Raw genomic sequence first — 16,333 nt, 5'->3', positions numbered from 1 at the left:
AAAAAAAAAAAAGAAAAAGAAAATAGTACCAGAATTTGTACTCGTGCTCAGCAGGTACTCTTCTTCTTCTTCTTTTTTTTTTGTGGGGCATAGGGGTTGAACTCAGCCTGGGCATTGTCCCTGAGCTCTTTAGCTCGAGGCTACTACTCTACCCAAGCCAAGCCACACTTCCCATCTTCTAGAGGTTAATTGGAGATAAGAGTCTCAGGTCCTTTTGAGCCCGGGCTGGCTTTGAACCTTGACCTTCAGAACTGAGTCTCCTGAGTAGCTAGAATTACAGGCATGAGCCACTTTGCTGGGACAGCAGGTGCTCTTCTTAAGCCATGCCTCCAACCAGGCTTTTTTGCTAGTTATCTTGAAGAGGAAGTCTTTCATTCTTCTCTGTAATGCTGGCTTTACAGTGACCGCTTGAATAACTAGGATTATAGGCGGGAACCACTAGCACAGCTTCCCATATTCACCCATCCTGCCCCCCCCCCCTCACCTCCCAATCAGTACTGGGGCTTGAACTCAGGGACTGGATGCTTGCTGTTCCTGAGCTTTCTCCCCCAAGTCTAGCACTCTATTACTTGAGTCACAGCTCCATTTACAGCTTTTGGTGGCTAACTGGAGCTTTGAACTGCGATCATCAGATTCAGCTTCCTGAATCGCTAGGATCACAGGCATGAGCCAGCAGTGCCTGGCCCCATGCTCACTTTTTTTTTTTTGCCAGTCCTGGGCTTGAGCTCAGGGCCTGAGGACTGCCCTTGGATTTCCTCAAGGCTAGAGCTCTACCACTTGAGCATCAACTTCCAGCTTTTTTTTCTATGTATACGGTACCAAGGAATTGAACCCAGGTCTTAGGGCATACTAGGCAAGCACTCTACCACTAGGCTAAACTCCCAGCCCCCATGCTCACTTTTTAAAAATGGCATGACAGTATTATCATTGAACTGTTCTGGTAATTATGGCCTTCTTTTACAGATCAGGAATAACTAGCCACTGAGATCTCTAAAGTACAGCTCTCTAAATTATCAGCTACTTCCTATGATGGTCTCCAAGCAATTCAAGGAATGCACAACAACAATAGGTTGTAAGCTTGAGAGAATGGCAGTATTTACAGTTTGCCTACTATATTTTTGTCCATAGTCACTAGTCAAAGGAAAAAAATATAAATAAATACTCCCCATCATTTCATCAAAAAGTTCTCTGAATATAAAATTGCTTTGTTTTTTTCATTCACTACTAAAGTACTGCATCTCACATGTCTGTGTGCTGGTTTGCTAGTTGGGCCTTAGGTGTCAGCCTCCTTGAGCTTACTATCTCATGCTGAGTATTAGCTTCTCTTCCCTTAGCTCTTTGTCCCAGTTGCCTATTCAGAAACTCCCTTACTCAGATGCTACCCTCTATGGTCTATTTTTTTGTTTTCTTCTTTTTTCTTTTTCTTTTTGTGGGTCATGGAGCTTGAACGTGGCCTGGGCACTGTCCCTGACCTCTTCAGCTCAAGGTTAGCACCCTACCCTTGAGCCAAGCCCCACTTCCCATTTTCTACGGGTTAATTGGAAATAAGAGTCTCAGGTTCTTTTGTGTATAGGCTGGCTTTGGATTGAACCTTGGTCCTCACATCTCAGCTACCTGAATAGCTCGGGTTACAGGTGTGAGCCAGCTTGTCAGCTGGTTTTTGCTACTTTTTGTTGTTGTTGTTAGTCATAGTGCTGGAACTCAGGGACTGAGTGATGTACCTGAACGTTTTTTGCTCATAGCTAGTACTGTATCACTTTGAGCCACAGGACCACTTCCAGTTTTCTGGTGGTTAATTGGAGATAATAATCCCATGGACTTTTTCTGGCCTAGCTGCTTTTGAACTGCGATCCCCAAGTCTCAGCCTCCTAAGCAGCTAGGATTACAGGTGTGAAATATTGGTGCCTGGTTTCGGATTTTCTTTTTCTTTTCTTTTTTGCCAGTCCTGGGCTTGGGCTTAGGGCATGAGCACTGTCCTTGGGTTTTCTCAAGGCTAGAGCTCTACCACTTGAGCTACAGCACCACTTCTGGCTCTTTTTCTATGTATGTGGTGCCTAGGAATTGAACCCAGATCTTCATGCATGCTAGGCAAGCTCTCCACCACTAGGCCAAATTCCCAGCCCTCTTTTTCTTCTTTTTTTAAGATAACCTTTATTAGTTTTTAAATTTTAAATTTACTTATTTATTGCCAGTCCTGGGCTTAAGCTCAGGGCCTGAGCACTGTCCTTGGACTTTCTCAAGGCTAGAGCTCTACCACTTGAGCCTCAGCACCACTTCCAGCTTTTTTCTATGTATGTGGTACTGAGGAATTGAACCCGGGTCTTCGTGCATGCTAGGCAAGCACTTTAACCACTAGGCCAAACTCCCGGCCCCTCTCTTTCTTTTTTAATCATCATCCATTTATACTTTGTGTGTGTGTGTATGCGTGCACGCACACACCAGTCCTGGGGGCTTGAACTTAGGAACTGGGCACTGTCCTTGAGCTTCCTTTCTATTCGTGGCTAGTGCTTTATCACTTGAGCCAGAGCATCATTTTGGCTTTTTCTGAGTAGTCTGTTGGAGATAATAAGAGTCCCACAGACTTTCTTGCCCAGGCTGGGGCTTTGTATTATAATCCTCAGATTTGAGTTTCCTGAGATCACAGGTGGGAATCACTAGTACCCAGTACCATTTACCCCTCTTCTCCTCAGTAAGTGGCACACTGTTGTCTTCTAATCCTTTTGTTTTGGGCTCCTATGTGAAGATCTCACATCTGGTGGTACTTGGCTCTCTGTGAAACAGACAACTGGAACATAAAATCTGTGAGATTCTATCAACAATTAATCAGGGGGAAAAATGGAGTAGCTGTGTAGCTCAGGGGGTAGAGAACTAGCCATTAGCAGAAAAAGTTTGGAGTAGCCCTGAGTTCAAGCCTTGGTCTGAGGGAGAAAAAAGTAGAAATCCTCATAAATATTGAAGTTCAAGGAGTTGACAATTAGATCAAGTCCCTCAGTTGATATTTACTATTTTCAATGGGTGTGGCAAAGTGATCTGTTCCAAAGACTTTACATTCATGTCCTTGCCAACTGGAATCAACTTCAATTGTGTTCCTGCCACACCTTGTGTCACAAAGTTTCATTTGATATCCACAAATGGAAAAAATGCATTTCAGCCACTAACTTGTTTTCAGATTCAGCCTGGAGTGAAGCACGTTGGTTGCTCATGAGTCTTGTTGTATAGGGACTTGCCACTTCCGAAAGATGCCCTCTTGGCACACTCTCCTTCACAGAAGGAAAGCTTGGGCTGGAAACAGGGGGTGTCCGAAACAACAGGTCAGCGTTGATCTGTCAGAGCAAAAAGAATGAATCTTTAGGAACTATTTTAATAGGACATGCCTGAAACAAAAGGTAAGACATAATCTCCTCACTTTGATCCTGGAAGACATTGGGAATTATTCTATGTAAATGACTTCTGTTGACCAGGAATTAACAGAACATTGAGCCAAATGCACCTGCCTGGGAGTGAAAAGTGGGTTCCCATTTTTAAGCTATATGAACAAAACAGAACATGCAACAGAGATTGCACAAGGTCCTCAGAGCCCAAATAGGCTTACTATGTAGGACTCATCAAGATAATTTTTAAGAAATGTTTTTCTAAGAGAAGTAACTGAATATAGTTAGTTATAAAGATACTGCCTTGGGCCGGTGGTAGAGTGCTTGCCTATCATGCATGAATACTTGGGTTCGATTTCTCAGTACCACATACCTAGAAAAAGTTGGAAGTGGTACTGTGGCTCTCGTGGAGGAGTGCTAGCCTTGAACAAGCTCAAGGACAGTGCTCAGGCCTTAAGTACAAGTCCTGGGACTAGCAAAAACTAAAAACAAACAAACAAACAACAAAAAATCCACAAAGACACTGCCTTGGGCCACAGTGTGACCTAGTGGCAGAGTGCTTATCTAGTATGCATGAAGCCCTGGGTTTGATTCCTTGGTGCTACATGCATAGAAAAAGCTGGAAGTAGTGCTGTAGCTTAAGTGGTAGAACACTAGCCTTTAGAAAGCTCAAAGACAGTGCCCAGGCCCCAAGTTCATGTCATAGGACAGGACAAAAAAAAGACACTGCCTTTTGCAGGGCACCAAAGGCTTATGCCTGTAATCCTAGCTACTCAGGAGGCTGAGATCTAAGGATCTTGTTTGGGAGCAAATCTGCTACTTTCAACTCCAACTAAGCAGCAAAAAGCCAGAACTAAAGGTGTGGCTCAAGTGATAGATTACCAGCTGTAAACACAAAAGATAAGAAAAAGTGTAAGCCCCTGAGTTCAAATCCCAGTAGCAGCACACATAGAAAAAAAACCCTCAAGATAGTATCTTTAAAACAAAAAAAATGAACCATACTACTCAGGAGGCTAGGATCTGAGGATCGAGGTTCAAAGCCAGTTCAGGCACAAAAGGACCTGAGACTCTTACCTCCAATTAACCTCTAGAAAAGGTAAATTGGTAGCCTTGAGCTAAAGAGCTCAGGAACAATACCCAGACACAGCGACAGGGTGGTAGCCTTGAGCTGAAGAGCTCAGAGAAAGGGCCCAGGCTGAATTCAAGCCCCATGACCCACCAAAAAAAAAAAAAAAAAAAAAGAACCACGCATCATTGGTCAGGACAGGAGGGGGAAACAGAAGGTAAGCAAAGAAAGGGGGACATTACCCAAGAAAAAGAACTGTACTCATTATCTGACTTATAGAATTGTAACTCCTCTATAAAGCACCATGATGATGATGATGATGATAATGTTAATAATGATGATAGTGCTGGGAATGTGGCTTAGTGGTAGAGTGCTTGCCTAGCATGCATGAAATCCTGAGTTTGATTCCTCAGTCTCTTATAACGAAAGACCCGCGGAGACCCCGCACCCAAGGACGCACACATGGACCACTGGATGCAATAGGCAAGAGGATTTTATTCCGGCATATGCTCGGGCTCCCAAGTCCACTTGACCACGAGATCCGCAAGGTTCGGGTCAGTGTCTGGGTTCGGGCTTCTCAGGTACACGTGACCTCGAGATCCGTGAGGTTCGGGTCAGTGGCTGAGAGCCCCGATCTGTCTCGGGAGTGACTTTTTATACAGTCCTACAGTCCGTTATAGCAGAGTCCGCGCTTTTACAGCCAATAAGTTTAAAGCATTACAGCAAGGTCTGCACACAGGCAGCCAATCCTTTTGAAACAAATTATACATTTTGACCAATAATCGCTCAGACAGGGCCCGGCGGGAAATATGTGCTGAGTTGTATCCCTCTGGCCTTTGGATGGGGAAGCGACCCTTATCTGAGTTAGCACATGTTGTTTGTGAGGTAGGATGGCTAGCTGCGGAGACTGGTCAGCAGGATGTGGGCTAGGGGAAGCGACCCTTGTCCTGGTATAGAATTAGCTCCTTTCAAGGCCTGGATGGTGCTACTGCCGGCCAGTTGTCGATTACAGATAGCAGAGCAAACAGGACGTTACGGATAACAGAACAAGCAGGACGTGGGCTTCATCCTGGGGGGGGGGGGGGTTTAGGTAGCCTAATTTCTATAGCAAAGCATATTTATACAGAAGCTAAGAACAGCTTGGTTAGACTGAGGGGAAGGGGACTTAATTAATTTTTTTTTCTTACAATAACAGAAAAAGTTAGAAGTGATGCTGTGGCTTAAGTGGTAGAGTGATAGCCTTGAGCAAAAGAAGCTCAGAGATGGTGCCCAGGCCCTTAGTTCAAGCTCCAGGACAGGCAAACAAATAGATAAATATTTTAAAGGGCATTGTGTTCCTACCACATACTGTCTCACAAAGGTTTCATCAGGCATCCACAAATGGAAGACTGCATTTTAGCCACTATTTTGTTCTTAGGTTCAACCTGTGGTGAAGTGTACTGGTTGCTCATGAGGGACTTGTCATGTAGGGACTTGTCACTTTCAAAAGATGTCCTCTTAAACATCTTTCCTCTGCTTATTTGCACCTTGGTGGTTCACGTCTGTAATCTTACTCAGGAGGCTGAGATCTGAGAACCAAGTTTCAAAGCCAGCCCAGGCACAAAGGGACCTGAGGCTCTTATCTCCGATTAAACTCTAGAAAATAGGAAGTAGGGTTTGGCCCAAGGGTAGGGCGGTAGCCTTGAGCTCTAAAAGAGCTCAGGGACGACACCCAGACGGGGAGATCAAGCCCCATGACCCACAAAAAAGAAAGGTCTCACGGAGAGTTTTCTGCCTGAGCTGGCTTCAAACACCAATCCTCAGACTTCAGCCTCCTCATCAGGTAGAATTAACAGGCGTGCTCCACTAGTGCCTGGCTAACAATAAAATTCTTAAAAGAATGTTTTCCTTACTTAGATGACACTCAACTATACCATACAATTAAACAGTCTAACTAACAGACTAACAGTCTAAAGTGACAGTTGCTTTATGAATTAAGAGTTGGGGAAGAAAGGGGGGAATCAAGGAGGGCTACAAAAAAAAAAAAAAAAGACAATAAGGCTGAACAAATAAGATCCTTGTTTGTAAAGTCCAAAACTTTAGAACTGAGGATTAAACTAAATACTACCAATTTAAAAAAAGGGGGTGGGGGAAGAGTTATAAAATGGAAGGCTTAATTACCTGAGGAATCACTTCTGGTTGTCTGATTCTGAATCTTTCCTTGTTGCTTTAAAAGAAAGACAAAAATGAATATATATATTTACTCATTATTACTTTTCAATCCTATGTTTTTTGTTTTTTTGTTTTTTTCCAGTCCTGGGCTTGAGCTCAGGGCCTGAGCACTGTCCTTGGACTTTCTCAAGGCTAGAGCTCTACCACTTGAGCTTCCACTTGAGCACCACTTCCAGCTTTTTTCTATGTATGTGGTACCGAGGAATTGAACCCGGGTCTTAGTGCATGCTAGGCAAGCACTCTACCACGCCAAACTCCCGGCCCCTCAATCCTATGTTTTAAGGACATCACTAACAAATTACTCCGATTGCACACTTATCATTACTTATTTTATTATAATCACTAGTAAGGCAAGCTCCTAGATGAGGAAATCTATAAATAAAATTTCTGCAACGTTGAATCTTAGACCTTTGAGGTAGGAAATCACACAGGCTTCTCTTCATTGCTTATGCTACTTCTAATTAATTAAAGAACCATGTACTAATAAACTAAAAAACAAAATAAAAAAAAAAAAAAAAAAGAACAGAACCTACACTACATGGTGGACCTGGCCTTACCAGAGCTCCTGAGGCAGATCTTTTCCTACCTACTTTGTCTATTCATTCACAGGTTCATTCTAGTTAAGCTGTACACATCACTGCTCCCTTTTACATTCTTATTGTATTTGTCCTGTAAAGGCTATTGCAAAATGGCCTCCCTCATGAACTTCTGCTTCCTATCTGTTCTCTCCTCCCCCAGCCATGAGCAATACCTTCTTAGAACTTCCTTGCAAGGCTGGATTGCAGCTAACACAGCAACATCAACTTCCAACTGGCTAGACAGGTGTCTTGCCCTCTTGCAAGACTGTGCACTCCTAAGGGGAGCACTCAAAGGGTCCATCTATCAAGGTTCCAGACACCCATGCAAAGTATTTCACTGATGGTGGGGTTGGGAGTTTGGCCTAGTGGTAGAGTGCTTGCCTAGTATGCACAAAGACCCAGTTCAATTGCTCTGTACCACATACATAGAAAAAAGCCGGAAGTGGTGCTGAGGCTCAAGTGGTAGAGCTCTAGCCTTGAGAAAGTCCAAGGACAGTGCTCAGGCCCTGAGCTCAAGCCCAGGACTGGCAGAAAAAAAAAAAAAAAAGAAAAAAGTATCTCACTGATAAGATACAATAAACACAAAGATTAAACAATAGCTACTCAATGCATGAGTTTAAGAAAACAGCATTTGCTGTACTGCACTAGATGCCATCCTTTAGTTACATTACCTTAGTCTTAAAAGAGAGATCAATGAAGCTGCCATTAATATTAGTCGTGGGTAGTAACCTTGCTGAACACGATACCTGCCTCACTTACCTCTTTTTGTAGGTTTTTTCGTAGGTAGGATGTACCAAATCCTCATCTTCTGGTTCTTCTGGAACTTCACAATTTCTAGACAGAAAAACCACACGGGAATAGCATATCACCCTCACCTACTCAAACAACTCAAACAATACTTTTCTGCCTTTCCAAAAAGGGTACTCCAGCTATGTGGTACCTGAACTGTGGGTCAGGGTTATTGGAGCAATACCATTTTTCAGGAAGTTGATCTATCCCATCTGGTAATTTTCGCCACTTTAGACAAGCATCACATTGAACCCATGTCTGATCAGGACGCTTCCTATAAAAAAAATGAGAACAAAATACAATGTAAGTACTTACCAGACTTCCTACATCATATCTGCCACCTAATACCTGTAATTATTTTCTTAAAAATTCTGTGATAGGCTGGGAGTTTGGCCTAGTGGTAGAGTGCTTGCCTAGCATGCATGAAGAGCTGCCAGGTTCTATTCCTCAAAATCACATACATAGAAAAAAGGCCAGAAGTGGTTCTGTGGCTCAAGTGGTAGAGCTCTAGCCTTGAGAAAGTCCAAGGACAATGCTCCAGACCTGAGTTCAAGCCAGGACTGGGAAAAAAAAAATGTGATAATTATATTTGTTATATATCAAATTAAAATTTAAAAAATCACTTTGGTTACCTTCAAAAGAAGTCACACTACAATACAAACAAAGTAACTTAAATGTCTTGATTAAGAGGACACTATTAAGGCTGGGAAGGAATGTGGCTTAGTGTTAAGAGTGTTTGCCTAGCATACACTCCAAATAGAAAAAGCTGGAAATGCAACTGTGGCCCAAGTGGTAGAATGCTAGCCTTGAGGACAATAAGGCTCAGGGACAATGGACAGGCTCCGAGTTCAAACCCCAGAACTGGCCAAAAAAAAACCCCTACACATTATTTAACTGGGTACCAGTGGCTTACACCTGTAATCCTAGCTGCTCAATAGGCGAAGACCTGAGGACTGTGATTCAAGTCATACTAGGCAGAAAAGTCTACGAAAGTCTTTCTTCAATCAACCAGCCAAAAGCCAGAACTGCAGCTGTGGTTTGCTAGCTTGGAGCACAAAAATTCAAGAGCAGCACCCAGAAACTAAGTTCAGGTTACAGGACAAGTAACAGCAACAACAACAATAACAAGTTAATGGTGGCTCATGCCTATAATTCTAGTTCCTCAGGAGGGTGAGATCTGAAGATCATGGTTCAAAATCAACCCAAGCAGTAATTTTTTTTTGGCCAGTTCTCAGTACTGGTCTCAGGGCCTGAGCACTGTCCTTGGGCTTTCCTTAAGGCCAGTGCTCTAGTACTTGAGCCATAGCATCACTTCTGGCTTTTCTATGTATGTGGTACCAAGGAATTGAAACCAAATCGTCATGCATGCTAGCTACCACTGTTGGTTTTAACCAACAGAAAACTGTAAGTGGAACTGTGGCTCAAAGTGGTAGAGTGCTAGTCTTGAGCAAAAAAGCTCAGGGGCTGCAGGGTGTGGTGGCTCACACCTATAATTCTAGCTACTCAGAAGACTGAGATCTGAGGACAGAGGTTCAAAGCCAGCCTGGGCACTAAAGTCAAAGTGCGTAAGATTCTTTTTTCTCCAGTTAACCACCAGAAAACTAGAAGTGGCACTGGGGCTTAAGGGTGAGGGCAGGAGCCTTGAGCTGAAGAGTTCAGGAACAATGCCCCAGGGCCTAGAGTTCAAGTCTCATGACTGACACACACACAAAAAAAAAAGAAAAAAGAAACTTGAGATTGAATTCAAGCTAATATATAAAAAAAATTGAAAACAAACCAAATTATGGGAAAATAGCAGTAAAAGAGGGCTTGTGTAACATATGTAAAGCTTTGGTATTGATCTTTAGTAATGCATAAATAAAATATTTACATTCCTATAAAACTTGGTTCGAAGGAATTGCTACTGGCAATATTTAAATATTGGCAGAATTTTTCATGCTTATAAAAATCGGTATATATACACATACTAACAATGCAAAACATATACTGAACAGTATCATTTTTTTTTTTTTTTGCCAGTCCTGGGCTTGAGCTCAGGGCCTAAGCACTTGTCCTCAAGGTTAGAGCTCTACCACTTGAGCCTCAGCACCACTTCTAGCTTTTTTTTACTATGTACGTGATACCGAGGAATTGAACCTGGGTCTTTGCGCATGCTAGGCAAGCACTCTACCACTAGGCCAAACTCCGGGCCTGTGAACCATATCTTTCTTGTCTTTTAATCTATCTTGGTTATCTTTCCTTACCAACACATTTAAGTAGTATTCACTCATTCACTAGATTTGTAACTACGTGTTTTTTCAGGGCTTGTCTGACAACACTCTAATTCTAACAACACTCAATATTCAATTCAACACAGCCATAGTCTACACCATGATTATATAGCAGGAATGATCCTCAAAATACAAGCATTTTTAGAATGGTCATATCTACCCATATCATTCAGGTAAATATTGTTGATGAGCTGTGTATGTACACATACCTAAATCATTTATTTTTCAGTGTGCTGATTTATAGTATACAATTACTATGAGTTAGTTGTAGGTATCCAATAACCTGTATCTTGACATCAGCTATGGTAATTTCGTATTTTTTTTCTATATGAACTTACTGTATATCTTCAACTGGCAAATTTAGAGGATATTCTGCATTTTTCTTCACTTTCATTTCATTCCAGTAATCATTGAGCTTTTCTCCTAATGCTGTTATTGTAAGCCTTAAAAAAAAGTGGCAAAATGTAACATCAAGAAATATTAAAACTGAAATTTTTTCAGCTACAAGATAAAACAATAATCTAGGGACTGGGAGATTGGCCTAGTGGTAAAGTGCTTGCCTAGCATGCATGAAGACCTGGGTTCAATTCCTGAGTACCACATACATAGCAAAAAGCTGGAAGGGGTGTTGTGGCTCAAGTGGTAGAGTTGTAGCTTTGAGAAAGTCCAAGGACAGTGCTCAGGCCCTGAGTTCAGTATCCCATGACTGGCAACAGAAAAAAAAAAACTTAATCTAGCAATTATTACATGGACAGAGTGAGGAGGGAGAATCTTCTGTAAAGGGCCTTTAAGTTCCTAAGGCAGAGATAGGATTACTTAGGAAGCAAGATACATGACAATAGCAGGGCTACAAGTGTACCACAGTGGTGGCCTGATTTATAGTTCTGGGTTCAGTCCCCAGTACCACAAAAAATAAATATGGAAAGAAGAGATAGATAATAGATAAAACTGACAGAAATGAAGGTAGAGGAGGGAGGGAATTAGGGGAGGCTATGGAGGGAAGAACTAACAACAGCAATATGCTGAGTTGGAGAACCAAAGTCTTCTTACCTTTTAAATCTAACCAATAAACTTAGATTCAATTAAAATCAGAACTCAGACTTTTAGTTTATGAAAGTTATCATTACCAGTCCATATACTTCATTACCACTTATGATCCAAAACTGAAACTTCTAAAGCTGCAAGCTCATGCCTATATACCAGCTACTCAGGAGGGTGAGTTCTAAAAACAGCTTCAAAGCCAGATGTAAAGCTAATCTGAGCAGCTAACCCAGCACTCTTACTGCCAAGTAATAAAGTGCCAGCCTTGATGGAAAAAGACAAGTGACTCAGGAAGACCCTGAGTCCAAGTCCCAGTAAGAGCACAAAGGAAAAAATTCCAAGTGTTCTTCTGTTCTGAAGAAAAGCTCCAGAGGTTTTTTTTTTTTGCCCCCCAGTCCTGGGCCTTAAACTCAGAGCCTGAGCACTGTCCCTGGACTTTCTCAAGGCTAGAACTCTACCACTTGAGCCACAGCACCATTTCTGGCCTTTTCTATGGATACGTGGTACCAAGGAATCAAACCTGGGTCTTTGTGCATGCTAAGCAAGCACTCTACCACTAGGCCAAACTCCTGGCCCAAGCTACTGAGTTTAAAAAAAAAAAAATTATATACACACACACATTTTTTTTTTTGGCCAGTCCTTTTTCTTTTTTTTTTTGGCCAGTCCTGTGCTTGAGCTCAGGGCCTGAGCACTGTCCTTAGACTTTCTCAAGGCTAGAGCTCTAGCACTTGAGCCTCAGCACCACTTCTGGCTTTTTTTCTATGTATGTGGTACCGAGGAATCGAACCCAGTCTTCGTGCATGCTAGTCAAGCACGCTACCACTGGGCCAAATTCCTGCCCCTATTTAAATATTTTTACAAAAGGTTTCAACTCAAGAGCTCAGGGACAGCACCCAGGCCCAGAGTTCAAGTCCCACAATCAAAAACAAAAATAAAAACAAACCATAAACCATGTCTAAAGTCTCTTCCTGAATCCAAAGACAGGAAAATATGTACAATTAGAGGAAGTGCTAAGCTGTAAAAAACTTAAGCTTGTTTGATGAAATAACATAGAGCAGCTCAAAATTAAGCGTGCAAGGCAAAGTATGACCATGCAATAGAAGAAAATAATCTCACATAAGTTTCTATTATTTTATGATTTTAATCTATTCACAAACATGAAGTCATTCCTTCATGGATACTTTTCCTGCTGCAGGCCCTGAATATGAGCACTGAGAATATCAGAGCTTTCTTCCTTTAAAGTGATGATTCCTTATTCCTGCTGTGCACACTTAAGAGATACACAAGGATCGACTTCCATATGTGAATATGACTTTCTGTAGCACTGCTTCCATCAGTGTTTGGAACACTGGACACAGTAAATGTGCAGCAAGGGATAGATTGGTAAATTATTTGAGAATTATAATCAAATTACCCAGCAGCTGAAATATTTATCTAAAAATTTATGTGTGTGTATGTGTGTGTGTAAAATTCTTTAGGATATGTTAACATTTGGTAAAAACAAATATCAAAACAATATAATTAGTAAGATATTATAATTAAATCAAAACTACATATTGCATGTACATTTACATAGATCAATTTTCTTCACTGTTTACCTCTATAACAGAATTGGACATCAATATTATTTTTCCATGTGAAATATTACTATATGTTCAATTTGAGACTTTGTGTGTCTTTCTCTACTGTACATATGCCACAGTAAAGAATTTTGTTCATATCATCTCATACATGTACAATCATTTTCAAATATACTTTTAGTTTAGATTTCAATAAGCTAACTTTTTTCCTATAATTGCCAAATATCTTTAAAATAAATAGCAAGTTGAAAAAAAAAGGGTTTTAACTCAACATGTCAATTTATTTATTTATTTATTTATTTTTGCCAGTCCTGGGCTTGAGCTCAGGGCCTGAGCACTGTCCTTGGACTTTCTCAAGGCTAGAGCTCTACCACTTGAGCCATAGCACCACTTCCGGCTTTTTTCTATGTATGTGGTACTGAGGAATTGAACCTGGGTCTTCGTGCATGCTAGGCAAGCACTCTACCACTAGGCCAAACTCCCGGCCAACATGTCAATTTATGAGTACAATGCATCTTAGTTTTCTTTCTTTCTTCCTTCTTCCTTCTCCTTCTGCTTTTCTGGTCCTGGGGCTTGAATTCAGGGTCTGGAAGCTGTCTTAAGCTCTTTTTGCTCAGGTCTAAGACTCCACCACTGGTGCCAGTGCTCTACTTCTGGCCTCTTTTTTTCTTTGCCAGTCCTGGGGCTTGATATCAGGGTTTAGGCACTGTCCTCGAACACAATTTGCTCAAGGCTAGTGCTCTGCCACTTGAGCCACAGCACCACTTCTGCTTTTTCTGTATGTGTGGTACAGAGGAATTGAACCCCGGGCTTCATGCATACTAGGTGAGCACTCTACCACTAAGCCAACTCCCATACCCCCCCAACTCCCCCCCCCCTTTTTTTTTGCCAATCCTGGGCTTGAGCTCAGGGCCTGAGCACTGTCCTTGGACTTTCTTGAGGCTAGAGCTCTACTACTTGAGCCTCAGCACCATTTCCAGCTTTTTTCTATGTATGTGATACCAAGGAATCGAACCTGGGTCTTCATTCATGCTAGGCAAGCACTCCACCACTAGGCCAAACTCCTGGCCACCCACCCTCTTTTTGCCTGTCCTGGGGCTTGAACTCAGGGCTTGGGCACTGTCCTTGGATACATTTTTGCTCAAGGCTAGTGCTCTGCCACTTGAGCCACAGCACCACCTCTGGCTTTTTCTGTGTACATGGTACAGAGGAATCCAACTCAGGGCTTCATGCATGTTAGCTGGGCATTTTTCCACTAGGCTATACTCCCAGCCCTTAAAATACTTAATTTTTTTTTTTAGTCAGTCATGGGGCTTGAACTCTGGTCCTGGGCTCTGTCCCTGAGCTCTTCAGTTCAAGGCTACTGCTTTACCACTTGAGCCACAAAGCCACTTCTGGCTTTTTTGTTGGTTAACTGGAGTAAGAGTCTCATGGACTGTCCTGCCTAGGACTGCTTTGATCCGTTATCCTTAGATTTCAGGATTTCAGTCTGAGTAGCTAGGATGGAACCACCAGATTCTGGCTATCTATTTGGAGCTCCTGCTGCATCCTCAACCAAGTTCTACCAGCAGCAGCCCCCAACCTCCAGAGGTATCTTCTACAGCTCAGGCACTGGGCTGGCCCCTCCTTAGTCACTAACTACAAGTTTATTTCTATAACTTCTAAGCTAATCTTTTTTGCCATCTGAGGGCATTTTTATATCTCATTTTACAAAATTATAAATACATTATGTTAAGAAAGGAGATAAAGGGCTTATATAAAAATCACATTAACTTTTTCCATCCTAGGAAATGTAATAGATTTTTTCACAGAGAGAAATTTGACTGTTGTTTATCAGTGAGGCATATTTCTGAATTTAGAGACTAGGGCAGGTATGGCACCACATTTCTTAAGAATCTAAGTCACAGCGGGGTGCTGGTGCTCACTGCTATAATCCCTAGTTACTTAGGCTGAAATCTAAGGATCGTGGTTCAAAGCCAGCCTAGGATTCTCTGGTTTTTTTGTCAGTTGTGGGACTTGAACTCTGGGCCTGGCATTTGTTCCTGAGCTCTTCAGCTCAAGGCCACTGCACTACCCCTTGGAGATAAAGAGTCTATGAACTTTGACTCTAGTGCCGGGGCTGGCTATGAAACTTGATCCTCAGATCTCAGTTGCACAGCTTCGGATTTTTATCTCCTCCAATTAACCACCAGAAAACTGGAAGTGTTCAAGCCCAACACAGGAAAAAAAAAAAAAGGAAAAGAAAAAAGAATCACAGCTAGGAATGGTGGCTCATACCTATAATCTCAGCTACTCAGCAGGCCGAGAGCTGAGGATTATGGTTCAAAGCCAGCCCTGGCACTAAAGTATATGAAACTCTTATCTCTGATTAAGCACCAAAAAAGGCAGAAGAAGAGCTGTGGCTCAATGGTAGAAAGTGTAGAGCACTAACCTTGAGAACAAAAATCTCAGGGTTCAGGCTATATACCAAAAAAAAAAAAAAAAAAATCAGACACTAATATAGTACCTGTACTCATTAGTGTAGTCAAAATCTTGCTTATTGTGAGTTGGCTGAAGGAAATTGCACTCTATAATTCCAACTACTCCAACACCCATGTTGTTTGCCTGAAATAACAAAACAACAATAACATTTTCAAGATAAATATTTCTGGTAGGTGATTATTTTTAGGTTTTTGTTTTTGTTTTTTTTTGAGGGGCGCTGGTTGTGGGATGTTTGGGGCCTGAACTACAGGCTTGGGCACTTTCCCTGAGCTCTTCAGCTCAAGGCTACTGCCCTACCCCTGGAGCCATAGAGCACCACTTCTGGTTTTCTGGTGGTTATTTGGAGATAAGAGTTTCACTGACTTTCATGCCTGGGCTGGCTTTGAATCATGATTCTCAGATCTCAGCTCTTGAGTAGCTAGGATTACAGGTGTGAGTCACCATCCCTGGCAGGAGTTAATTTTTAAATATGTTAACTTTTCACTAGTGCCTTCCGACATTCAATATATATCCATTCAATCATCATCATTTTTAATACAAAGGCAAAAGACTAACTGTATTAGAATGCAATTTCTTAGACAGTAGGAGCCAAAAATAACTCCATAAAAAAGAAAAAGTTTAAAGGTTTATTTTTAAAAGTTACATATAAAAGTCACAGGCCAAAAAAAAAAAGATACCTATGACCAAATAACATTATTCTAGTTTGATTTTTAAAAAAAAGACATTTTCTTTTCAAATGTCAAGCTTACCCGCAACTGACATCCAACTTTTTCATAGGCCTTGATGAGTCTATTTCTATGATACATCATTATCCCATAATGATCTTTGTTTCTGCAGTTGAATCCAAAAGTAATTCGCACTGTTCTAGTCTTAAAATGTTAAGGAAACTCTGCACACAATCTTACACTGCCTTCTAATCCTCATTTCTAATTCATTACGAGTAAGC

General features: G+C 41.7%; 1 protein-coding gene across 1 annotated transcript in view; it reads right to left on the bottom strand.

Annotated features, from left to right (window-relative positions):
- Morc3 (MORC family CW-type zinc finger 3) overlaps window positions 1-16,333 on the bottom strand; it is a 40,447-nt gene that overhangs the window by 7,008 nt on the left and 17,106 nt on the right. The window contains exons 8-14 of the mRNA XM_090349216.1: window positions 16,137-16,256; window positions 15,413-15,510; window positions 10,624-10,728; window positions 8,167-8,289; window positions 7,986-8,060; window positions 6,598-6,643; window positions 3,160-3,323 (exon numbers count right to left, since the gene is read on the bottom strand). Of these exons, the coding sequence (XP_090205342.1) occupies window positions 3,160-3,323; window positions 6,598-6,643; window positions 7,986-8,060; window positions 8,167-8,289; window positions 10,624-10,728; window positions 15,413-15,510; window positions 16,137-16,256 (731 nt within the window). The remainder of the gene's footprint in view (window positions 1-3,159; window positions 3,324-6,597; window positions 6,644-7,985; window positions 8,061-8,166; window positions 8,290-10,623; window positions 10,729-15,412; window positions 15,511-16,136; window positions 16,257-16,333) is intronic.

This window comes from Megascapheus bottae, chromosome 1 (genome assembly GCF_031878675.1).
Source record: "Megascapheus bottae isolate mThoBot1 chromosome 1, mThoBot2.hap1, whole genome shotgun sequence".
Lineage (NCBI taxonomy): Eukaryota > Metazoa > Chordata > Mammalia > Rodentia > Geomyidae > Megascapheus > Megascapheus bottae.
Note: the sequence above shows the minus strand (reverse complement) of the source record. Positions and strands in the feature narration are given on the sequence as shown.